The sequence below is a fragment of the Oryzias latipes genome, chromosome 9 (genome assembly GCF_002234675.1).
Source record: "Oryzias latipes chromosome 9, ASM223467v1".
Taxonomy (NCBI): Eukaryota; Metazoa; Chordata; class Actinopteri; order Beloniformes; family Adrianichthyidae; genus Oryzias; species Oryzias latipes.
The window spans coordinates 16,691,973-16,717,688 of NC_019867.2; the positions used below are offsets into that span (position 1 = coordinate 16,691,973).

At 37.7% G+C, this 25,716-nt stretch overlaps 2 protein-coding genes across 3 annotated transcripts; one reads left to right on the forward strand and one right to left on the reverse strand.

Moving 5' to 3' along the window:
* Positions 1–1,194: 1,194 nt before the first annotated feature.
* Positions 1,195–18,882, reverse strand: abhd17b (abhydrolase domain containing 17B). 2 transcript variants are annotated; one of them, XM_004072472.4, is made up of 4 exons: positions 18,404–18,882; positions 15,793–16,269; positions 3,725–3,904; positions 1,195–3,384 (listed from the first exon to the last, which is right to left on the reverse strand). In XM_004072472.4, exons 2-4 carry the CDS (start codon positions 16,257–16,259, stop codon positions 3,165–3,167), a joined length of 867 nt encoding a protein of 288 aa, XP_004072520.1. In that variant the 5' UTR covers positions 16,260–16,269; positions 18,404–18,882; the 3' UTR covers positions 1,195–3,164. The 2 variants fall into 2 exon arrangements, with proteins under 2 accessions (XP_004072520.1, XP_020561690.1); XM_020706031.2 differs by lacking the exon at positions 18,404–18,882 and adding an exon at positions 17,781–17,917.
* Positions 18,883–19,196: 314 nt separating this feature from the next.
* On the forward strand, positions 19,197–24,228 carry c9h9orf85 (chromosome 9 C9orf85 homolog). The gene is made up of 4 exons (XM_004072473.3): positions 19,197–19,420; positions 19,614–19,720; positions 20,619–20,732; positions 23,719–24,228. Exons 1-4 carry the CDS (start codon positions 19,319–19,321, stop codon positions 23,951–23,953), a joined length of 558 nt encoding a protein of 185 aa, XP_004072521.1. The 5' UTR covers positions 19,197–19,318; the 3' UTR covers positions 23,954–24,228.
* The last annotated feature ends 1,488 nt before the right edge of the window (positions 24,229–25,716 follow it).

The window sequence follows — 25,716 nt, forward strand, 5'->3', positions numbered from 1 at the left end:
TTATTCTGAAACTATTCTTTCCCTTTTTAGTTCACTGAAACATGTTTTCCTTGCTGGTTTTAATTTAAAAAAAAATGTGTCCCTACTTCTTTAGTTAGACAAAACATGTTTAGTCAATTGGTGATTTAAATAAATGTGTTATTAATAATACTACTAATAATAGTACTGGTATATCAGTTTAGCCTTTAGAAATAAAACCCTTGAAAAGCATCTTTAAAATGTTTGTAAAATTACTGTAACTTCTAAAAAAAAAAAAAAAAAAAATCAGGTGGGGAAAAAAATAAGCAAGGTTTGTGACCCTGTCTGCACAAATGGTAAAAACAAGGAGCAGACAAACTAACAGGTAAATGTTCACAATATTTAGAGAAATTATCTAATAAAATTCATTGTATTGATGAAATATCACCCATTGTTTCTCAGAATAAAAAAAACGTTAGCAGGTCATTCTAAAGGCTACCACTGACGACTTTCCCTTTTTATGCTTAAAAATAAAAACGTCCATAGTTTGTATTTACAGTCAATGAAGAAAAAAAAAATCCAAGCTACAGTTCCATCTGGTGGTGTAAAATGGAATATCATCTATGAGTACAGAACTGAGCAGAAAAAGAAATGACTGACTTGCCAAGCTTGTATTTTGTGCCAGTCACAGGGTGGTTTTCAAAGAGTCCTTTCCCACAACCTTTCGTGTCATGGCTTCATCCTTCCTGGTGATGAACGTTCATAGAACCAACAGAAGTGACCTCTTGACCTCAGACTCAAACATGTCTTTTTTTAAATGTAAACTCTTCAACTCGGGGGGGGGGGGGGGGGGGGGAATACATGATTCCACAGGAATGAAATATGGGATGAAAGAGTGTATTTTTCCTAAAATACACTTTCACAGAGTACATTAGGATAATAATAAACAATACTCAATGTTTTCTGCTGTTTAATGGATTAAATGATTGAATATGAATTCTTATCCCCCTCTTTCCTAACCTGATGGGCATTTCAACCCCCAGCAAGCAAGGTACAAACAAGAATAAAATGGAATCATCTGGTTTATGGCAAAGTCACGGGACATTTAAAGCTGTATTAATGTATTAATTTAAAAAACACTTTGAAATAACTTTGTACAAATCTTTTTCCATGTTGGGATGAACTTTTTTCTTATACATGTATGATTTATCCTAACAAAAATAAATTTGTCACAAATTGAACAGTTTGTCAATACAATTTTTATTTATTTTTTGTTGGTTAGAGATACGCTGTATTACATAGTTCTTTCATAATGCATAATGCTATAAAAGCCATCTGAAATGACACTGGATGTGGCCAGTACAAAGTGTGTTCTAAATAACTGGAGATATAAGCCTTAGAGGAGACAAATTGTTCAACCAAAAGAGTTTTTTAAAGCCTGTAAACAATTATTCATCATGAAAGTGTTTATGTGTATATTTAAGTCAAAACATTAATAACTGAGGAATAACTTAAATGTAAGGCAAAAGAGTTTCTAGCAATCACCTGAGTTACCAGGAATTACCAATCCTGTTCTTGATCTCCAGATCAGCAGCAATGCATTTTTCCTTATTTCAAATCAGCACAACAGAAATGGTTTTTAGCAGCACCAGCCGACTTGTATTAAAGTATTTCATTTTATGTGGACACAGGTGCAAGTTAGTTTTAAAGGTACTAAAAAATAATAAAATTAGCAGGAAATTGATATTTTCGATAACATTCTATAATTTTATAAGCTGGAAGTCATTATTTGACATTTCGGAGCATGGACAGTTGGTATAACCACTTTTTCTCTTTCCTTGAATATACAGAGGTACAAACATGCATCATCTTATTGAAAAAACTGTTAAGGGTATAAAAAAAGTAAAGTTCTGAGGCGCTCAGGGATACATCTCACTGGTCTGTTGGCTCTAGCTAAACCCAATTCCTTTTGCAGTTCAAATACACAGAGATAAAATGACTCCAAATATTACTGACATTTGTTTAAACAGCTGAGCTGAAAGTTGAGTTGAAATGAGAGGCGATCCTAAAGATCACTCATCGTGTTTGGCATCAAGGGTTTTTATTCTTTCCAAGATGGCTGCCACAGTAGAATTGCTTTTTATCTCATCAATGACATCAACAAAGGTCGGATTCATGATGATCATTTTTATGATGGTTACATTGATGATTTTACTTCATATTTTAGACTGAAAGTAAAAATGATATAAGACAGGGTTTAATAATTGTCACTATGCCTACATAAATACTTGTATTTGATTGGGTCAGATATTTCATCTGCAAAAGTGCCCAGCATTTTCTGACAGTTCATCAACTACAGTGCACTGATAATATTTCTACAACAATATGTCAAGAATAACTGGTGATTATTCAACAGTCTAAGGGGAAAACCCACACTCTACTGGCTTTATAGTTAAGTCTTTACAGGAGCCTTAGAGTCTTTCAGAAGGTAACACTTACAATCTAAACAGAGATGTTGACAATGAGTAGACCCAACACAGCTTTGACGATATTTTTAGATGTCAATTGTTAAAGTGCACTTCTTCGTGTGCATGTCTGATATAACAAACATTTGGCAACACTGGCACAGCTAAGTAATGTTTCAGTCTGCCTTAAACAGCTCTCCTGCAACAAGACACGTGTGCATTTTTGTACTAAAAATTAGTATAAATAGATGTCAAAAAAAGGGGGAAAAAAGTGTGCAGAATCAAAGCTGAATCAAAACTTCAGTTTGTCTAACCAAGTAGTCTGCAGAAAGGCCGTTTCCTGGAGCCTCATGAGCTCCCTAGAGCTTAATCGCATGCAAATGTACATCATATCCTTCTCAAAAAGGCAGCAGGAAGAAAAGAAAAAGAAAATCACCCCAAAAGGAGCTCAAAATATTAAACATCTTGCACATATCAGCATAAAGAAAAAAGTAAAAAAAACAAAAAAAAAAGATGGTCTTTAATGGATTAATAGCTGTGGGGTGTGGAGCAGATGACAGGCAGGTCCAGAAGAAAACTGGTGTGACAAGGAAGCAAGTCAGCTCTTATTCACCTTTGAAATCAGTTCTACACAGACAAACACCAACTCCTCCTCCACCATTTAGTAGGAAAAAAAAAGTCACCCCCCCATGTCCATCCTTAATCTTGAACTCTTCCTGCATTTCTTCTCATATCCAACCACTACAAGTTGACGAGCTCATGAGCCACAAACTGTTTGAGTCTCTCCAGGTACTGTCCATACAGCTCCACATCATTGTGTCCGGCTCCTTCAACCCAGAGCGGCTCCACTGGGCGCTGGCAGCGTTCGTAAAGAGCTAGGCCGTGGGAGAAGTCAATGACCTCATCCTCTGTACCATGGATCACAAGGACTGGTGATGTGACCTTGGAAATCTTGTCAATGCTTTGGAATAAGAGACAAAAAGGGAAACAACGAGGCAGGAAAAAGAAAGATTAAATTTAGATGTCTTTAATTATTAACAAGAAAATGTAGAAGACTAAAAATTCCATTAACTAGCAGAGAATGAGCCACAATTCTTTTTTCTTTTTTTTAAACCACAAATATATCTTGTTTGAAGTACCACATTCAAATCCTTTCTTTCAAATATTTTAGGGCAATGTTGTGTTTTTCATGAATAAGGGCATACTTTAAACTTTGCAAAACAACACAAATAGACAGTACAATGAGAGTAGCTGGTTTTCACACACAGTTCATTTGTCTAGAGGCTAGACAGTTCACTCACTTTGGAAAAGCATCAAAGCAGTAGGTCTTCTTGGTGTCAGGGAAAGCCACTCTCATGCCAGAGGTGAGCGGGGAATGGAGGACGACTGCGGCGCTCTCGTACCGGGATGCTAGATCCACAGAGGGGACAGTGCCAATGCTTTGTCCATACACGATCACGTTCTCTGGGCGGATGCCATATCTGTGAGAGAGGATCACTGTTTGATGTTGTCTTTTGTTGCATATTTACAAGTACTTGGCAGATATAGACAGATATTCCCTTTACTTAAGTCCATATTAGCAGAGAAACAGCACATTTATTAAGAGTTTAAAAAAAAAATTGGGGAATCAACAAAACTTGATTTTAGTCTAGAGATTTAACGGCTGTTTATGCATCTCATACCATACAAACTGCCAATTATTCTCCCTCCAGCCTCTCATTTGTTTGTTGCCTTATAACCAAACACAAGGTAGTTTGCCAACAGGAAAACTGATACCTTATGATCAGCAAAAACACAGTGGTTCAGTGATTGAGCACCTTCAAATGACTGTATGAGAAGAGGAAGACGGCAGAACTTTGTCTTTTAGTTCCTGAAGGGAAAAAAATCTTTGAAAAAAAAAAAAAAATCATCTTTCGGTTTACATTTTGCGATCATCATCATCATATCCAACAAGCTCTTGGAATAACAGCCCACAAACAAATCCAAAGCAGGGTTTAGTGATACTGGTTCAGATTCATTGTCTTGCATCTGACCAAAAAAAAAAAAAAAAAAGACAGAGATCCACTGAAGTCCCATGACTGTATATAGGAAAACGAGAGAAAAAAGGCCAACGCCACAGTGATACTGGTTTAAGGGGAAGGAATATAATGCGATTGTGGAAATGAAAGCAGTGGAAGACATTCCACAGCTGATTATGGTTAACGTGACTCGCTACCAGTCAGCTGACGACTTAGAACAGAGTCTGAGAACACTGCATCACTGTTGAACTGATATTACTCAGCCTTAAGCCATCCCAGCAGCTTTACCCAGACACACTGTGCAAACCTGTGTTATTGATTATGAACCAACATTACCATCTGTATCATCATCCTAACTTAACCGCAAGACCCCTTATAATTCAGATGAAGCATGGAAATGTATTCAGTCTAGCTTTCACACAGTACTTGGCAGAAATACAGGAACAGTTTAATGCTGAAGTGCATTTGTCTTCAGAAAGAGCAGAAAGTAGTGGTGAAAATACTGGCACATTATCAGAAATCCAACAGAGAAGAGGATGGTGAACTCCCTAATGGGATGTTTGCTAAATACTATTAGGATTTTGTGCAATGAAAGCCTACTTCAGCTATGGAACACAGTAATGTTTATGCATGTGATGCAGCTGCCGCAGAAAAACAATCCCCTCAAATTTACAATAGACATATTGAGTTTGCCATGTTGAAATATTTTTACTCAAATAAAAAAATGTCAATTATGCCAAATTGTCAGGTTTGTTAAATACTTAACTTTAACAAAAAAACCCTCACTTCAAAGTTAATAATTACTGATGTCATCTTCAATCTAAATCCATAAGATGAAGTAAATCACTATAGAAAGGTCTTCAGCTGATCCATCAGCTGAGTGAACCCACTTATTTAATCAGGAGAGGGAATATGAAAAAAAACAGGCATTCAATAAAATGAGAAAAAAAAAAATTGATGGATGAAACCCCTCTATAACCCCATGACAGAATGGCCAGGCTCCTGCTTTTGCGTCTCGCTTTGAATAGACCAACGCTAGCAAAGAAAAGAAAAAAAGGAGAGGAAAAGGTGAATAATGGTTTAGCCACATTAGGTCAGTTCATGTTTAGAGTCTCAGAATAAACCAGATAAACTACGATAAAGAAGAAACAGAAAGAATTTATCTCCTGATGATAATTTAATAGACTAAAACATTTGAACGACATCAATAGTGACAATGTGGCCAACTAAAAGAAATAGAGAATAAAAAACCAAATAAAAAAGATGCACACAATTTAAAAGAGTGCCAGACTATAAAAATGATAGCATTTTGTATTAATACATTTTGTGCCAGAACCAGTAAGGACCAAAACAAAAAAAAATTAATTTGAAAAATGAAAAACTATTTTTCTTTGTGAAGATTAAAATACAGATTGAGCACCTTTTTATATGTCTAAAGGCCTGTTCACACCGGGACGAATTTCGCCGGCGATTTTCGCCGACGTTTAACGCCTCGTGACTAAACAAAGGGCCCCAATGAGAGTGTGCACACCGACGCGAAAAAACGCCAGGCGTTAAAGCGTCAAAAAAAAAAAACGCCTCGGGTTCGTTTTTTTTTTTCGACGCGTCGCGTCGAAATCTACTCGACCAATGAGAACGGCGCTTTTGCTCACGTGTCTGGAGCTTCTGAAGTTACAGTAAAACACAACTTGGGGGCGCTCAAACAAAACTGCCTTGCTGAGCACACATACCAGCGAAGAAGATAGACGCCAAGTAGCGTCTACACAGCCGCGAAGCAATAATGACGGACATTCTAAAACATCCCCGAACCAAGCACCAGTTGGAGCTACTGGTGCTTGAAATATTCATGTTTTCTTTGTTTGATTCTGACAAGCGTGTAAATACTTGCTCTCTTCTTCTGAGTGAAAAGCGACTTTAAGAAGCGTAAAGTTGCGCAGCGCCACCTTGTGTACAGGAGTATTTCGGTTTTACATTAAGCGCCATCTAATGTCAGGGAATGAAATTGCATGTTCACTCCACTCATCGTCAGCGAAAATCGCCTGGGTGTGAACACAAAAAACGTGGCGAAAAACGCTGGCGAATAACGCCTGGCGAATATTCGTCCCGGTGTGTACGGGCCTTAAGGCGTGACAATAACTTGTGAATCTACTAAACACTATTAAAATATATTTTTTGACATTGTTAAAGGGTATTTAAAACCCACATAGATGTAATGTGTCATCACAGTTTGAAGTTCATTATGAATAACAAGCATCTTAGATTTTAAGAAGACCCTAAACAATATGTAGTCCATTTTTCCATGACCTGCAGTAACTAATCAATAATTGAAAAATGTAGGATAAACTAACCCTTCTGAATCATAATGATAAAACACTCTTGGTCCATCTTAAAGGTTAAAATCTGAAGTTGCCATCAAGTCCAGTGAGACATTATGTAACTATGTACCAACACTTCAGGAGGATCAACAGCTGCAGGAATTTGCAATGTAGGAACCCTGTTTGTTATGACACCAAAAAGTCTTACACCTACTAATGATGAAAATTCTAAATCCTTCTGATTAAAGAACTCGTAACACTGGTTAGTCATATTCTGAATATTACCAGCAAAGAAAAGATTTAAGTATTATTTTCACTTCTACCATTTTAATATCAATCTTTCTGGACCCAGCAAAGTCTTCAAAGATACCTTTATCTTAGAAGGGTGCAGTAAATGATCTAACTTTATCAGCCCACTGCAACCAGACCAATCAGAGGATATACATTCCTCACTGATGTCTTTAAACAAATGTTATGCAATATCAATAAAGAGGCTGTACAGAAACCACCGATTACCCAGCTACAGGACAACAAGGCAGTGGAAACAAACATACTTTATCTCTTTATACCCAATGTCTATTGTCAATTCTAGAATTAGCAACTCGTCTTTGACTTCATGAGGCACATAGTTAATAAAGCATGGTTTAAATGCTGCCTTTAGATTCCCCTTCCAGATGAAATTGAGGCGTTATCAAATCTTTCACCGTTGTGGAATGAACTCATTACCCTTCAGTACTACCTTTGGTAGAGCCTCCTCTAAACCTTGGTATCTCTATAAACATCACCCCTTACTACTTTAACATGAAAGAAAAACCATCAGTTAATGAGTAAAAATCTTTGAAACATTGATAGAAATTGATATTTTTGAAACAAATTACAAACTTACTTTGTGATACTTAGAGCTTTAGACAGAATGCTCCATTTTACACTTTCAATTTTTTTTTGGCATAACTAAAATAAGCTGGCATGTCATCGATTGTTAAAGATCATGTTTTTGGTGTTTTTAACATGTTTTATTTTTGCATTTTTCATATGCTGTAGGGCATATACAAAGAAAATTAAGATTAAAATTGAGTGACTGAATATTTCTTTACTGAAATTGTTGAGAATCTAGAAGCAGACAAAAACATTGCCATTGAAAAAAAAAGTTTGTCGTTATACATACAAATTACAATCAGCAGGCCCTGCCCCACTCTATTCCGATGCATCCACTTGCAGACAAATAGATCAGTTTATGTCTTAGTTTTCCTCATCTGAGCTGGCATCTGGCTCAGGGCTGTAAGGCTGGATAGCTCCAATATCACTCACCATTTCTGTTGCCCCAGTAATGTTAGGTTGGCGTTGTGAGGGGCTGCAAGCCAGCTGGAATAATAAATAAATGAAAGGAAGTGGGGGAACAGTTACTTCGCACCAACAGTCCCACCCACAACTCAGAGGGGAATTTTTGATTTTGCCAAAAATGACCTAAAAATTAAAAGACCACTTGGAACAGTTTAACGGTAAATCAAAAGATGATTGGAGTGGGAATTGAAGAGCATGAGAGGCGGATGGAGTCTTTTCAGATCAGGTCATCCCATTGTGCTCTGTCAGACAATAGATCACACCCCACTGACAAAACAGCAGCTGTGTAGACTTCCACTCAATTCAAGAAACAAATCAATAGTACTGGAAAAGCTCCACTCTACCTCCAAATGTTTGATGCCAGGAAGAATAGATAACATTTTGAACTAGAATACTGTGAATATTCACCAAGACTCAACCTTTTGTTAGATTTAATTTTACTGCCAACAACGAGGGAATTTCTCTCTGAAGGATCAAGCCAAAGTTGTTGCTATAGGCCACCACTTAATATTATACTAGCTAGGCCTGCACAATATACCGCAAATTTATAGTTATCGCGACATTCAGCTGTGCAATATTCATAACGCAAAAGACGGCGAAAAATCGCAATAAATGGTTACCTTAAATGTGCTAAAACAAACTCATGGCAGCTTGAAATATTGAACAAATGAAATAAATCCCTTTATGCATTTAACCAATCGCAAGGACCCGTTTACGTTGTTGATCAATCATATGAGCCTTTTTTATGTTTGATTTTTGCCTCCTATGCAGGGCTCCAGACTGCGACCATATGGTCGCATTTTGCGACCAAAATTTGAGAGTGTGCGACTGAATTTTACATCCAGTCGCACATGTGCGACCAGTAAATTTGCCTCCCCCACCCTTCGTATTTTTTTATACATCAAACGTTGAAGGGGCACGTCAATGAAATAATCAATGAGACGCGAGCGCACACGCACGCAGGCAGACACACACACTCGCGCACATATTCATTAAACACGAGCACACACTCGCGTGATGCCCGTCTGTGAGGCGGCCACTGCGTGTGAGAAGAATAGGGAAAGCCACTGTGAGTGGCTAAATGCGTGGAGGGGGAGGGGCCTAGAGATAATCGAGCGCGCGTAAACATCTGTGGGAAGGAATCATCACAACCTGATATGTGCGTCTGAGCTATGAATAAGCGAACTATTGATTCGTTCTTCCCACCTGCGGCTAGTGTATGCAGTCCGTGCTGAACTTTTCTCTGGGCCGCACAGTCCCGGAGGAAGGTTTAGGTTTTGGTGACGGTTACGGCGGCGCATCAAACGGGTTACGGCAGCACACCGCCCCCGTCCCGCGGGAGTCGGGTCAGCTGAGGAGAATGTCCCACACCTACATGCGTGACAGCTAACGGGGCTTGAACTTTAAACACGCTCGAGCAAAAACAACATTCGTTTTAGACACACTGAAAATACGTGGGGAAAATCAAACGATAGACGTGTTTGAGATGAACCGGCGGCTCGCCTGGATCGTTTGGGCGGGGGTGGGGTGGGGTGGGGGGGGGGGGGGGGGGCTGTGAGATGAAGGCGAATCTGCAGCGAGACTAAAGGAGGACAGGAAGATGGAGTTGTCCTTAACATTCAATTTAGTTTTAATATTCTTCTCCCCCTTAGTGTGATCTGTGTTATTATATATTTTATGATTATTTTAATGTTTTGTGATGTATGTAGCCTTTTTTAATGAATTGGTATTTTTAATTATTTTAATTAATCACTCCACTACAAAAACCATCAGGACACATGTCCCATAATGCATTGTTTTGTAGTCTGTAGGGCAGCTTTCAGTCAGTTCAGTTTCCAGCTGTGTCCGGGTAGGTTGGCGCCTTGCTCCCACCCCTTTCTCCCGATATTTTTGTGATGATTGACAGGTGATGTTGGAGCAAAAACAAAAATATATGTCACCCACCAGGTGATCTGCGCAGCGTTGAGTTCACCTGGGTGATCTCAAACACGCTTGTTGTGCATCCTGGCTGCACCTATTTGGTGTCACAAAGATAAATTTCCATCCGTTTTCTTTACTTATTTGTACTGTCATGACAGCGATGCTTTTGTCAGTTTACCTGCATCTTCAAAAGTGCAGAATAAAATGTGACACTGAATTTGAAACATCACATTTTAATTTCTGCATCTATTATTAAAGTATTTATTAGTAATACAGTGGAAATTAATAGATTTGGTTAGCATGTTGATTTACGGTGTGCGCCCCTAAATTTTCTGGTTGTGCCCCTAAAATTTTCAGTTAGGGGCCACTGTGCTCCTAGTGAAAAAAGTTAGTCTGGAGCCCTGCTCCTATGTCGACAAGGTTCATTTGGAGTATAATTTTTAAACTGTTGCAGTGAAATGGAAATAATGTTTTTCGTTGTTTTGCTATTTGTTTATATACTGCAAATTATATCGTTATCGCAATATTAATCACCAATATCGAATGTCGCGAGTTTTCCTCATAGCATGCAGCCCTAATACTAGCTGAACATACTGGTGGCATGCCTTTTCCTCACTGTGTATTTTTTGTCATTTTTAACTGACAAACACACAAGGTCAACTAAACCCATTTTGATAGTTCAGGAGCAAGTTCAAAGACACTGCCCAAACGTCAAGCTGAAAAGTTTTATAAGTTCAAAATAAGTAGTTTCCGAGTAGCTTACTATGGTTAACTATTGAAGTATCACGTTCAATGTCCAAAGTAGAGGAATCAATATTTGAGTACTGCATAGAAAATGTTAAAATTCAATCAGCTCACTAAATATGAGTACATCATCTTTTACCACAGCTCTGAAATTCAAAAAACTCACTGAAATACCAGATACCAGCAATTCTAAGAAATGACTACATTTCTTCTATAAAATGTAACAAGAAACTATAATGATGTAGCAGGTCTTGTGAGTGACTGACTAAGACTTCTGACTCATCCAATGAGTGCACCCTGCAGCACTCCCTGCTCAGGTGTAGGGAGTGCTGTGCTCGCTGCGAGTGAACTACACAGGGTGTTTTTCTTTGTTACTGGTTACGTTGTCAGCAAAGTGACAGGTGGCGGCCTCTGACGTGAACGCTGAGGAGAATGAAGGTGTGAACAGCTTGTCTCATGACTACCAGCAACAGCAAAGTATCACTGATAAAGTCCTGTATACTCATTTAATTCAAACATGTCTCAAGTTTAGTTTTATAACCAGAGCCAGCAATCCACATACAATTCCATCACAAAAATCTGCAACAAATCTCACAGGTCTAATAGAAAATGTTAAATTTCTTGCTTTGTTTTGTGCCCTCTCACATAACTATTGCTGTTGTTACCAATAATCTTGCAAAAAAACAGTCTCACAACATTGGAAACAGTTTTGCAAAAGTATGCAGCAAAACAGCAAATTAAAATAAACAAAGACCAATCGATAAAGATTTAATGAGTCAGTATTAAAATCTTTAAATGGAAATAAATTCCCCTGTAAAGACTAATCACAGTCAATCATAGTGCAAAGTATGTGTCGTGAAAATATAAATGTTGGCTTGCCACAAATTTAAAAAAAAAAAAGTTGTATTTATTTTTACATTTTAGCCTCGACAGTAAAACTGTCACTGACCTTTTTTACAAAGCATAGTTGAAACGTTCAGAAGGTTTTGGAACTAAAATTTAAATGAATGTCAACACAAGCAAATCCAAACATTCAAACTTCATTTAAATTGAACTGATAAGACAGACAGAAGACCGACACCTCTTAGTAGTAGAGGACATGAGTGTGGGTAATACGGACATTTTGACAACACTCTTTACAGAAATACTTGTCTGATATAGAAAAATATGACTACAAGACGAACATGTAATATATCCATTTTTAAAACATCTTTCAAACGCCTCATTACATGCTCTTCCCTTACAACTGCCTATAACATAGGCCATAAAACAAGCCGTTGGTGAGCATTGTTGGCCATAACTTTAATTGACACCGTGACCCGTGTGCAAATTCCAATGACTAACAGAATCATTATCTCTATTTTACTAAAAAAAGTGGCATCCAAGTTTGTAATTGAGAAGTAGATCTATTTGGTAATGACATTTGTGAGATGGATAGAAAAGAGAGAGTAATAGTAATAATAATGATAATAATAATAATATTAGCAATACCTGATTTACATTTTGGTGTATTTTTCTTCCAATTAAAAGGAGTAAATTGTTCTTTTAAAAGTAGGAAAAAAAATCTACGGTAATAACAACCATAAACAACCAAGGTGAAGAGGTATTAAAGAGTCTCTCAGAATATTGTGACTTTAAAAAAAAAAAAACATTCCTTGTATCCAGTCTAGACAAGTTCAAAGCCTATAGTGATCAGTCTTCTGAAGTCATTTAACAGATTTTTTTTTTTTTTTTGCTGCAAGAACAAAAAACTTAGTCTAATGCTTCTGCCAACCATGTGCCTATAAAACATTGATGCTCCTGTTTCCTTGTTTTCAAAAAACAAAAAGTCCCAACCGATCATAGAGTCATTTCCCCCAGAGGAATAAAAAGCTCAGTCATTTGACAAAGTATGTGGAACTATAGGCTCCGTATTTCTTCTGTTTCTACTGACAAGCAGCTGATTTAAGTCATGCAGAAAACAGAGATGTTTTTGTGAAACGTATCTCTATTCTATCAAGTGCAATTACATCAGTGAGCTTATGGGCTCATCTGATAAAGTGTAAAAGTTCAGTAGCTCAAGAAATTACAGCAGGATAAGATTTTAGTGGCTAGGCTGGCTTGGTATCCATTTCCCTTTCGTTTAAGTTTAAGGTTTGTTTCTTTGTTCACCTTTTGGCACATCCCATCAGGGGTTGGATCAAATTCTATTCCAACTATTCTTTAACAAACAAAAAAGATTAGCATTTTAAGTAAAATTTGGGAACATCAGTAGGCAAAACAACCTTAAATACTCATTCAAGTGCCATCAGCAGATGATACCTTCAAAGTGTGTGCATGTTGGGTATGCACCTGATAAACAGGTTCGTTGTCACAGTAATAGGTCATGTTATTATATACAAAGTCTTTATGTTTGAGATTCCCGTTTAACTTGCCAGCTTCCGTATGCAAAAGCTTTTTATTTACACAGGCACACTCATTCTTGGAAAATGCTGTAAGCAACTTACTCCAAATGTCAGCAGCATGGGAACAGAGCACTTTTGTTGGCAGTGCAGCAGCAGTTACTCAAGGACTGAAACCATGTTAGTTCTACATCTTGGTTAATAACAAACACCAGATCAACTGTGCGAGCAATCAGCAAAACATTTGTCACATGCCCATTTTTAGCTTCTGTAAGTAAACCCTTTCAGTCTCATTTTGTTCTCCGTCAATTCATTTAAAAATGCAAGACTTTTTTTTGTCTTTGTTCAATGAACAGAAGAAAAAAAAAAATTCTCCCTTTCAGGTGTAAACACCCTCGTCTTTTTCATAAGGTGTCTAAATTAGTACAACCACACCCTTTAGGTGCTCTGCTTTTCTTGGTATCTAGAGTTTTCTAGCAACGTTTTTTTAATTTTTCTGTATTATCAAAGACGCCACATTTTTAAAAATAAAAAAAGTACCAGTCTGCAAGCAATGCATTTCTCAGGGTTATTATCTTCAGCTTTTATTTTCCGAGTAGAGAAACTTAAATGGAATCCAGCATTTTCCAAACTACAGTCTGCAAAAATGGAAATATGAGAACTTTAACCATAAATCCAAACACACACACCAAGCCACACCAAAAGCACTTCTCCAGAAATACACGATAAATATTGTAGAGTCTAACTATGTTTAAAAACATTTTTTAAGTCCCAATATTTAATTTATAAAATCTATAATACTATGTTAAAACAGAACAAATCTTCTATAAATACAGGTTTATTAAGTTCTCAAAGAAAAAACTTAAGATTAATCTCATATTGCTGATTTCACCATTTCAAATATTTTTTTAAAAATAAATTATTTTAGGGGAAAAGAATTCTCATCCACTCATTTAAGCCTCTGACTTAGAAGACGTATATCGTGCAAAATCAACTTTTCTGATCTTATAAGTGTATCATAATCTTCCTTCCTCACAAAAAAAACAACCCCAAAGCGGAATTTTTGATCCATTCACACATTTCTGAGTATTCCTCTAAAACCCTGTTGAGTGAAGACCAGCCGCTCACAATCCACGAAAACGAGTGGGTTCTCACATCTATATGTAAAAACGGTGAGAACAGCCCCTTCCAGGAGGAGCCTGCACTACCAGCACCGCCCCCAGGCTAAAACACACTTTTTCCGCTGAGCTAGCGGTAATCGGTAAAATGCGGTCATTCTAGCATTGACCATCTTTGAAACAGTTCAAATGTTGTTTGTTTTTGTGGGAGAAATGCAGGCACGCCGCAGAGGCCAGCTCCAGGATAAGCCACGAAATGGGCAGCACCCAAACGGAGCGAAAGCCAGTGCCTCAGAGATCAAGTCGTCTGACTTCCTGGTAGTAAAATGAGCTCGCGAAAACAACTCATGTTTCAAAAAAATAAATACAAATAAATAAAATAATGATGTAGGCCCCTTAATGGCTTTTTCCTTCTATTGGAAACTTAAATTCTCAACCATTTTCACCAACATGAAGGACAAAATAAGCTAGTTTGATGTCAAATTGGAGCCACAGAACACTGCTCAGTGTCTGCTATCGTCGATGGGAAGAAGTGTATGCAGGGAATCGGTATATCAAATCAAAATTTGCTGCGCCTTTGTCTCAAAAAAAATTTTTTTAAACAAAACAATTATCACTGACTTCAATTCATAATATCCAAGCTCATTTAAAAAAAGTTCTTCCAAGCTCCTGCAGCGCTCTGCATTGTCTTATCCTTTCATTTTATATAAAATCGATTTTAATATTTTTAAACACTTTTTTTTAAAATCCCAAATGTTTTTTTTAAGTTACCTTTAAATTTAAACCGTTTTTTTCCAGACACGTCTAGTCTTCTTAAAGTGAACCAGTTTGTTTCCCCTGATAATCTGCAACAAATTTTCAGCCTGAATAGACCAAAGCGGACCCCGTTACAGGATCAGGAACTGCTCTCTGACCCATCTTTTGCGGTGATCTCGGTTCGTTTCCAAACAAACTTCAGCTTCAGTTCTCTCAGTTTACTCCATCTTCATAGGCTCCGAACAATTTAACCAAACAGCCACCGTAGCCGGACATTATGGGATGTAAACAGCAGGGCAGCAATGAAGTAAAGCAACTCATAATTTGGTTGTATTGAAACTTAGTACACATTACTTCTCGTACTGTTTACCCGACTATGTCATAAACACTTAATCTGTTCAGTAAGCACCTTGCATCATGCCTCTGTCGTACTAAAGTAAAAGGTTTTGTACCCAACCTTGATACAGACATTCAAAATTGCTGCGTTTGAATAAGTAAACCATTTTGACAAGGATTGCATAGCGTAGGACCTTCATTATTCTCTTTCTTATTGCTTTTACCCGCACTCATAATTTCTGGTCAATGTCTGACAAGATCTTTAGTCACGTAGTTTTGTTTACGAGCTTTGGTTGAAACACAAATGTCCGGTTGAAAGGCAGTCTGATTACAGACCAAATGGAAGGTTCAGGACTCAATCGTGACTCAGTCCAGATCAATGGATTTTTCCAGTCTGAATACACCCCAAGTTTCATATTCGTTTCTGTACCTCTCCTTACCTTGACCTAAGTGCATGCCATGCAGCTTCCACATCTGCATACAGGTTCTTCTCTGACGGTTTTCCAGAACTGGCTCCATAGCCAGAATAGTCGTAAGAAAAGATGTTGCAGTTGATGCGTGAACCCAGGCCAATGTAGAAACTGCTCATCTGTCCCAAGTCCACCGCATTCCCATGAGAGAACAGTAAAGTGTAGCGGGCATTAGGTGAGCAGCGGACAAACATGCAAGCAATGCGGTTCCCTCTTGAGGTGCGTGTCATAAAGCACTCGATGGCGTCCTTTTCCCGGGACGAGTATTGCCAGTCAGCTCGCTCTGAGAGATGCAGGGTCCATCTGCTGCCACTGTCATCACACATGAGGGTGTAGGTTGGCTCTGGAGGCAAAAAGGCCAGTTTGGAGGCGATTTTGCTGGGGCACGGCGGACAGCAGAACAGGCAGCATAGCTCGCTAAAGGACAAATGGTTCATCCTTAAAAGTCTGCAAGAAAGAGAGACAGATATTGAAATAGATTACATTTGTGAAATAAAGTGAACATTGACATACAACCATGACAGCATATTCCTGTTCAGACAGATCACAAAAACATGTAAATAGAACAGACTTCTCCAAACAGTAAAGTGACACTTCCTTTCTGCAGTAAACAAATGTTAAATTGTTGGGCAGAGACTTTCAGGAGGACGATGCTAAACAAAAAAATAAAAAATAGATTGCTGTTAAAAATAAAAATAAAAACACCATCAAACCTCTTCCCAAAATGTGAAGCTCCCATTAGACAGTTCTGTGTAATATCATTGATGGGGGAGGAGTGCTTTTCCTGAGTCTTCCTCAGGGCTGAAAAATCAGTCACAGTTATCACAAAGCCTTTTTGTTTCTTGCTGCACCTGGATCGCCACCTTAGGCGCCTTATTATAAACCGGGTGAATAATTGGAACGGTCAAAGCTACAGGCACCAGAAGAGTCTCTTTAAAGGAACATCCAGCCCTGATGCTGAGAACCTCCTGAAGGAATACAAATGCTGAAGTTGTTCTCAAAACTGGCTCACGGCCCCTTGTTTGACAACTTCTTTATGCGCACACAATTTTAAATGGCAGGAACTGGCTTGTCAAGTCATGCCAAAGTGTAGCAAGAAAAAGAAAAGTGGAAGATTAAAAAATGATGAGCTCATTTATTAGACTTTTGTTGAACATCATTGCATGTAAAGATGAAATTGCTCTTTGTCAAAAAAAAAAACCCTCTTCCAGAACATGTAAAATGTTTATGGCACCCAGCTCTGACTCATCTTTTATAAATTAATCAATCTAAGCATTTTACAATGCTCAATAAATATATCTTCAGAACACCTTTAAGGAGCTTCTTTGGACACATCCTCAGAGAAGAAACTAGGGCCAAAGGGCGTTTTTAATGAGTTGGCTCCAGTTTGTGTCCAAGAACTGTGTAACTCCAAATATATCCCCTCTTAATTCACAGCCACTTTGAATCTTGCTCTCCGACCTTCCAATCTCAAGGAGCTTGAATACCTGATCCACCCATTTGACTCACAACAGGCCTCCAGCCACTTTCTCTGCACGCCTCAGCCAACTCCAGGTATTTGGCCTTCTTTCATTCAAGCATCTCCTCCATCTGCTTGTCCTACTGTAAGTTCCAGCACCAACCAGCTTAATCGAGTCAGATGTTAGGACCAAGTCTGGCCTCAGTGAACTTCTACTGACCCCCCCCCCCCCAAGGTCACACCTAGGTGGTGATTGGTGGTGGTGTGTGTGTGGAGGGGTGTATTTCCATTAGGATCTCTGTAGCAAATTGTAGGTCTCTCAGAGTGGCATCACAGAGTTATCCTCCAGTTGTCATCATACTTTGATGGCTAACCCAATTGTGGTGGATTGTGAAGACACTACCAAGGTGCATCTTGGACACATCCTCCGTGAATAGACCAGGGTCATAAAGAGGATGTTCCAAGAACTACAATGGGGAAAAAGCACTTTGTTACTGACCTAAATAGTCTCTCATCAGGACTCTTCTGGTTCCCATGGGTAGATTTACAGCTGCTTTCATTCAACTGCTTTTAGGCCTTGGGATATTCATTGTTATTTTTAAACGCTCTTGTAATGGACTTCCTTTTTCCTCCCATTCATATAGTTTTCGGGCGGTTTTAAATTGGCAGCTACTATTCGACCTCACAAATAAGGACCATTCAAGCTGAAAATACAAAAGGTTTAATTGTTCACAGGTGATATCAACTTCACCTAATTGCCTCCTATACTAAAAAAAAAAAAAAACTGTAACCACTAACAATTATAGGGAAAAATAATCAGTGATAACTAGATCATCATACCATGACTGGTAGTTCAGTGATGCTAAAACATACCAAAGAAGGAACAAAGCAGGATGAGACCAACATGTTCAGGCAGCCATGAAGAAAACAGAGGCCACGCCAAACCAATTCACTCATAGATCAATAATTTAAGGAAAAAGTGCTGGATTTATGGAATTCCGTGTGTCTTTGTGCTTGTGTATGTGTGGTTCCATTCCATACAGTCAGAAACTTCTAACCGTGCAGTGACAATTAGCCAACGGTAAATGCTTGCAGGGTAACATCGATGGATCATAACGTTACCTCTGGGCTGTGGGTAGATATTCACGCGGGTTTTCAATCAAATGTCGCCGTAGTGGGTTTTCGCACCAGCCTTCTTTCTTCCACCCAGGAGATTGTCTCGGCTTTCCGTGGCGCCAGATGAGATTATCCTCAGTTTCTGCGTCTAATTAGTCAGCACTGTCACGTTGAGTGTGAATATCCTCCAGTTACTATTAGCTGGCCCCCGAGCCCGACGTCTTCCGGCGCAGGCAACCTCGAGAACTGCCGTTTCCTTTCTTTTTTTCTTGCCCTCGGTTTTGTCAGCATATGGTCCCGAATGATGACAAGACTGCAGTGTCCAAAATATTTAAGTCTATACGGTTGAACGTTGACATGAGTATGTTCAATAAAGTCAAATAAATCAGAAGATATGGGCTTTGGAGTCTGACTGATTCTCAAGCCTTTCCACTACCTACCGATACATCTGTTTCAGTCCTGTTTTTTCTTTCTTGGGGGAGGGAATACATATGATTGACAGCTCTGGCGACCAATTGAATAGTGTAATAAAATCAATAGGCGGGGCTCTCCAATCCCGTTGAGTGGCATTTGTTGACGCAAATCGAAAATTACTATTGAAATGGACATGACCAATCCCAGAAAGGGAAGCTGATGACATCATCAAGTAAACTGTTTATTAAGATTACACGTACATTTTTAGTATTTAAAATGTTCTTCCCTTATTATTTTCTATATATCAAATATTTTGACACTACTTTTTTCAACTTATTAATAATTAATTAACATTCATCACTTCTCCTTTGACCACATGACGTTTTAATCACGTGGTTGTATTTTCTTCCGGGTTAGAACTCTTCGCCTTGTCTAGCATGTGTTTAGCCCTCAAATCCTAAGGTTTGTGTTTGTTTAGCTAAGATTATTGTTTTAAATAACATTGAAATGAGTTCTCAGAAAGGAAATATATCTCGATCGCGACCCCAGAAGCATAAAAATGTCACCGCCTTCAAAAACGACAAGTATGGTGCAACTGTCCAAGTGAAGGTGTGTGCACCGTGAACTAGCCTGATGATGTCATGTGTTGCTAAACTGATTTTAAACGGGAGGAAAAACACTCAGAAATACATGTCTTATTGTTTGTCTATTTGTGCGTATTTAAGGTGACTTTGTGTTTAGTGTGTGTTCGTTAAGAAGAGAGTTTAATGCCCATTTTCTGTTCCTGGTCTATTACTTGCAGAAGGCAATTGCTAAAGTCCATGATGGCCTTTGTCAACATTGTAAAGGTGTTCTGGAGTGGAAAGTCAAATACAGCAAATATAAGCCACTGACACAGCCCAAAAAATGGTAAGTTTACCTGTGGAGCTTCAATTTAGTAAAGTTCAGGGATCTGCACAACTTTACTGTTCCATGACTTCAACAGTTAATTAAAACAATGAATTAAACTATGTTTCACAAAGTATCCAATTTAACTGGTACTTAAAACAAATACGTGCAGGCACTGATTACATTTGAATTTGTGTACACTATGTAAAAGTTTCACAGTAAGTATTCTCCACGTTTGTATTTTTTACTTCTTCTGTCCTTTAACAAAGCATTTTATCGCCCAGATTCTGATCAAGCTTCTTGGCAGTATAAATGACAGTATACATGTCAGTGGTAATTAATAATTTTATATTTATACAATTTTTAGCCAAATTTAAAAAAATACTCATTTTGTTTTCTAGGACATAGTTTCTGCAGAGCGGTAGTAGTACATCAGAAATCTGTCTCAGAGTTGGGGCCAAGAAACAGTTGGCACGGAGCAAGCCACCACTCAGTTTCCGTCAGCCCTTTGTTTACACACTCTCCCACTACATTACTATTACAGCTCCTCACAACAGCTAACATTAGCAGTTCAACAAAAATGGTGAGCAATATTGAAGCTATCCAGCTGTACGGTTTTGAGCCAGATGCCAGCTCAGATGAGGATAACAAAGACTTTAATGGATCTATTTTTTCTAAAAGTAGATTAATAGGAATGGAGCAGAGCAGGGAGCTTATGGCCTGCCGGTTGTCATTTGTACCCAACAGCTACAAGCTTTTTCAAATGACAGTTTTTCATCTGCTCCTGATTGACAAGTACTGGAATAAATAAATACTCAGAAACACAGCTTTAATCTTAATTATCTCGATATATGCCACAAAAACATGTTAATGTGTGCTGAAAAGTGATATTTTTTGTTTGCCTTTTTCTCTTTTACAGTGTCAAATGTTCTCAAAAGACGGTTAAAGATGCATATCACATTGTCTGTAAGCCCTGTTCACTTCAGCTGGAGATCTGCTGCAAATGCGGGAAGAAGGAGGAGATCGTTATTCCGTAAGTATAGAAATCCGCGTAAAGAATCTGCAAATAGTTTTTAATTATTTTGTCCACAGACTGGGTAAAAAGAAAAGCTTATCAGTTATAATTTTGGTATTATTTCATGATGATTTAAGACTTTATTTTTATTTTCATCTCTGTTTAGTTTATAAAAATACTACTGTAATACTGCTCTCTTGTGGATGAAATGATGTGTTGCAAGTAGTAGAAACAAAGTACTGTAATCTACTAACACACTTGCTGTTTTTGATATTTTTAGTGTTTCACAGTATTAAACATCATAATTGTAAAACACAAATGGTAAGAAAGCTTGTGTCTAAACGTTTTTTTCCCCTAATTCAAACGTGTTCTGCGGCAGTACGTCTTATAATATTGGGGGACATGTTTAATTTCCTTTTAGATGGTTCCTTAGTTGTAAAGGAACATGTATTTCTGGGAGGAGCAGCACAGTTAGGTATGCGAAATCAAGGAATTTATTTTTTATCAATGTCAAAAAGGCTTTTTTTTTTTAACCCTTGCTTTTATCGGCAGGTGCAGATAGTTAAGTGTCTGATTGGTGCCTGATTGTCATCACCTGTGAGCGCAGGCCTCCTGCACTGGTCTGCTGCAGTCAGCAACAACTAGGGATGGGAATTGAAGCCCCATGAAGCTTTCCTAGGGGTTCATGTAATTGTTCCGAGAAAAGGAACCAACCATTCAGGGCTTTGAAACCACACAGAACAGCGGCATCTGGTGGCGGACTGGACGTATATCGTATGCTTCAACTAAGCTCCTCGCAACACTTCAATGTGAAAATGATGATGAAAAAACATAAAACAAAACAACGAGTTACATCTTCTGTGAGAAGCACCCATCACATGAAGAAAATAAAACCCAGGATCTCTGGATGTAGACACCGTGACTATTCCACTGAGCTATCTCTACTATTCCAATGGCTTTTTGCCATCACAAATTGGTAGAAGTATTTTCCTTATAAATAACATTCATAGTGTATTGTCTTATTAGGAGAAACAGAGTTGAAACGATCCTGGGGGGTATTCCAGGAAGCATGTTTAAACTACCCTGACTTAAACCCTGAACTCTGGCTGAAGTCCGCCTGAACTTGCTTACTCTGGGTATGTCGGTTCCAAAAGACTGGATATCACTGGATATCGACTTGGTAACCCTGGGTTACTGCGCGTGCACGGCTTGTACATAAAGACATTCTCGATAGATCGCCGATTTTCGGAATAACCATGGAAACGCGTGGAGAAAAAAAAGAGAGCGCTATACCTCAATGTGACGGAGTCTAAGATTTTAACAACGGCGTATGAAGATTATACGCCCATCAAAAAAGTAATACGGCTGCATCAACAATGGAAATAGTTTATGCTTGGAGAAAAATAACGGACAAAGTAAACACACGAGTTTTTGATCTTATTTCCAATTACATTTTGATCTATATATATATATATATATATATATATATACAACTTATAAAACTTAGATTAATTGATTCAATTGGTAACAAGTAAATTTATTCAACCTAATTTCTTACGTCTATCTAACTCAAAAATTCTTTTTACAACTCAAATGTACATATTTATCTAACTAAATGTCATATTACTCCAATTCAATTAAATGTTTTTCCATCTTAATTTCTTGTACTTCTTGAACTCTCATTTGTCTAAGTTAAAGGCTGCAGATTTTCTCATTTTAATAAAATTAAAATAAATGAAACAATGTGGATTCAGTCTATATATCCGGCATTTATTTATCATGACTCAGACTGTAACTTAAGTACTTTTACTATACTGTTGCACTAGGGCTGCTAAATAAACTCATCATCCTCTCCCTCTCACTCAGAAAGAATTAAACATAACAGGACAAAATAACTCGACAAAACAGTAAAACAGCTACAACTAAACATATTTAGACAAAAACTTACACTTGTACCCAAATCCGTCCAGACAGGCAAAGGGAATGGTATCCCACAATTCCTTGCACAGCACCAAATTGAAGTGACACTGATTCCAATACAGGGGAAATAAAAGAACTTTTCGGGAAACGTTCGGGATTCATTTGTATTTCCAGAGAATAGCACGCCCAACTGTCCAAACAAAAGTGACATCTGAACCGTGGTTCGACCAAACGATGCATTTGGCACCTTATACGTCATCAACTACGTGATCTGCGCTAGTTGACACACGCCCCGAAACATTGTGCCGAACCACTCTTTTTCATAAAGGTGAAACAAGCGCCGCAGCGTCCGTGCCAAACAGGCCATCTCTAGCACCAACAATCAGAATTGTTTTAACTGATCTGGATAATTTTAAACTGGTTTTAAGCAGAAATTGCTGCGTTGTTTATGTTGTGTCTTTTTGCTGTCCCCAAAGCGGGACAAGGGAAAGCGAGCTTTAGTTAAAACTCAATTCCACTCATTTCTGCTCATTTTGAAATTATTCAAGTTACAAGAAGAGAAAAATCAAAGTACCATACTGGCATTTATACATTTATATGACAAGGTCTCATTTTGACTAAGAATGTGTATAAAAATGACATATTTTTTATTTTTGTGTGTGTCTTTTGGTCAGTATGCAAACTAACCATTGTTGACAGAATACCAAATATTGTGACATGTCTGCATTAGGGTGGGTTTTGCATGAAATAATTATAGTTGGCATTATCTGCCTTGAATAGAGTCCACATATTGGGTCCCTGGCCTCATTTGCTGCAAGATGCCCTGCCATTCTTGCCACATACTTAGACCTTTTTGTAGTATTATTAGCAACACTGAGTAGAACCAGAACATGTGGAAAACTGTGTTCAGCGCATGAAGCACAATTTTTACATACATTTTCCTTTCAAAATGGTATTTTTAATTATGTTACAAAGAGTTACTATTAAAATTAAGACATGCCAAATGAAAAACACAATGTTCCTTTTTGTTAAAAAAAAATCAATATGCTACAGATACTTGAACCATTTCTCCATTGTCTTGTAGGGTAAACTCACACCTGGAAACAACAGACCAAGAAGATGATGATCAGAAAACCAGAAAATGCAGACGAGGAAGGAAAGACGAAGATGATTCTAACAGCGATGATGATGATTATAACGATGCTGACAGCTTAGACGACGATAACGATGAAGATTTGGACTGCAGCTCAGAATCAGAAGTGACAAAGAACAAATCTTTTGTGCTCCCAGATGTGAATCTGCTTGATATTAAAGATTAAGGATCCAATTCAAAACACGTTTGATTTCGAAATACTTTTCAAGAATCTATTCAATAACTAAAACATATCTGCTTGTCGTTATGTCTTTGAAATGAAATGCTTTTAAAATGTGTCTTATTTGTAACTGTCTTGTCCTTTTGAGGGATTTTTAAAAATTATTTTAATCTCTTAACCTTAGAGGCAATGGTGCCTCTAGGGAGAAGTCAGGACACTTCAATTCAATCCCCTCCTTGACAAATAATCCTTATTTTAAAATAAAATGTCTCTAAGAAGGAGCCTGATGGTCAAATCATTTATTTTAAGTCTAATTAGATCTAATAAACATTTTTTTAAGAGAATTTGGAAAAATAATTATTTTTCGCTTAAAAACCTCAGACATTTTGAGGTTACTAACTGCATCAAAAAACTCATGAACTCTGGGTTTACTCATAGCGTACTTTGTGTACCAAACTGCAATAGAAGCTTGATTGTTTGCGGCTTCTGCACGCAAACCGTTTGTGTTTGGAAAAACTAGCGTAGTCTGGTACAGTAGTGTTTCTTTTTTGGCCTTAGGACAAAGTCACAATTTGTTTTTGCTCTCAAACCATCTGCTTATGTTCAGCAGGTACTTGACTTTGCCTCGAGATCAGAGGGATCCCTTATAGTGAGGTTTGTACGATTTTTGGCCAAATGTTCCCACAGCTGTGGTTTTTGCCTTTATGGAAAGGTTATGCTCAGATGTACATTTTTCTTTACTGGGTGGCTTTTACCTACTGGAACTGCCTCACTGGTAATCTGTTTAAGGTGGTGCAACATTTTTTACCCCAGTTCAAGAACTATCCATATGCATTTCATCAAAAAGGACGTCATGAATGTCCCATTTGTATTGCTGTAAATTAATATTTACTGAGCTGCTGAAATCTTAAGATTTTGGGGAATTTTTTTATTTTTGCCAAGATGCAACAGGAGACTTAAGTTCTAAATAGATTTATGCTTACTCTTAATTTAGGAAGGTTTCTTACATTTTTTTTAAATAATTGGTCTGCCATTTTTGCCCAGGTGTTGAAACTATTGAAACGTTTATGTGACTTTGATTTGTGAGTGAAGGGGATTTTGAGCTATAGTTGGGTGCCACTGGGTGCCATGCTGAAAGTTCAGCCACATAAAGTCAGATAACTTTTACCTTCCAAAAAAATGATGTAATGTTTTCCATGAAGTAACTTTTACTCAGAAATAAGAAATGTCAGAGAAAGTTCTCCTTTTTCTGCATCAAGTCACAGGATAACCATAAGTTCTGTGCAGATCATCCCTTTGGTGCATGCTAGCATCATCATAAATTCATGTCATTAGTCATGTGGACTTTATAAATATAACAATGTTGTAACTTCAATGTGTTTCTCATAAATATGAATGTGTTGGTCACAGAGGGGTCACATTCCCTTGTTAATGCACCTCACTGGGCTTGTTTTCTGCATATACAATATTATTTGAAAAAGAAGAATCTTTTCCTCTATAAAATCTCTGAATTTCATGTTCCATAGTCATTAAAAATGTTAGCGTGTTCATTTTTATAGAAAAAGAAAAAACGGGTACAATTACACTAAAAGGTGACTATTACATTTTGGATGAAGGCAGGGTACAACCATTCATACAGGGACACATGTAGCTAAATACTCTAAGCACCCTCATAAAGACGTCTTAAAATCTTGAATTTAACATGTTTTTAAGCTGGATTGTTAAATTAAACCTGTATACATTTTAAAAGTACATCACCTAAAGGGTAT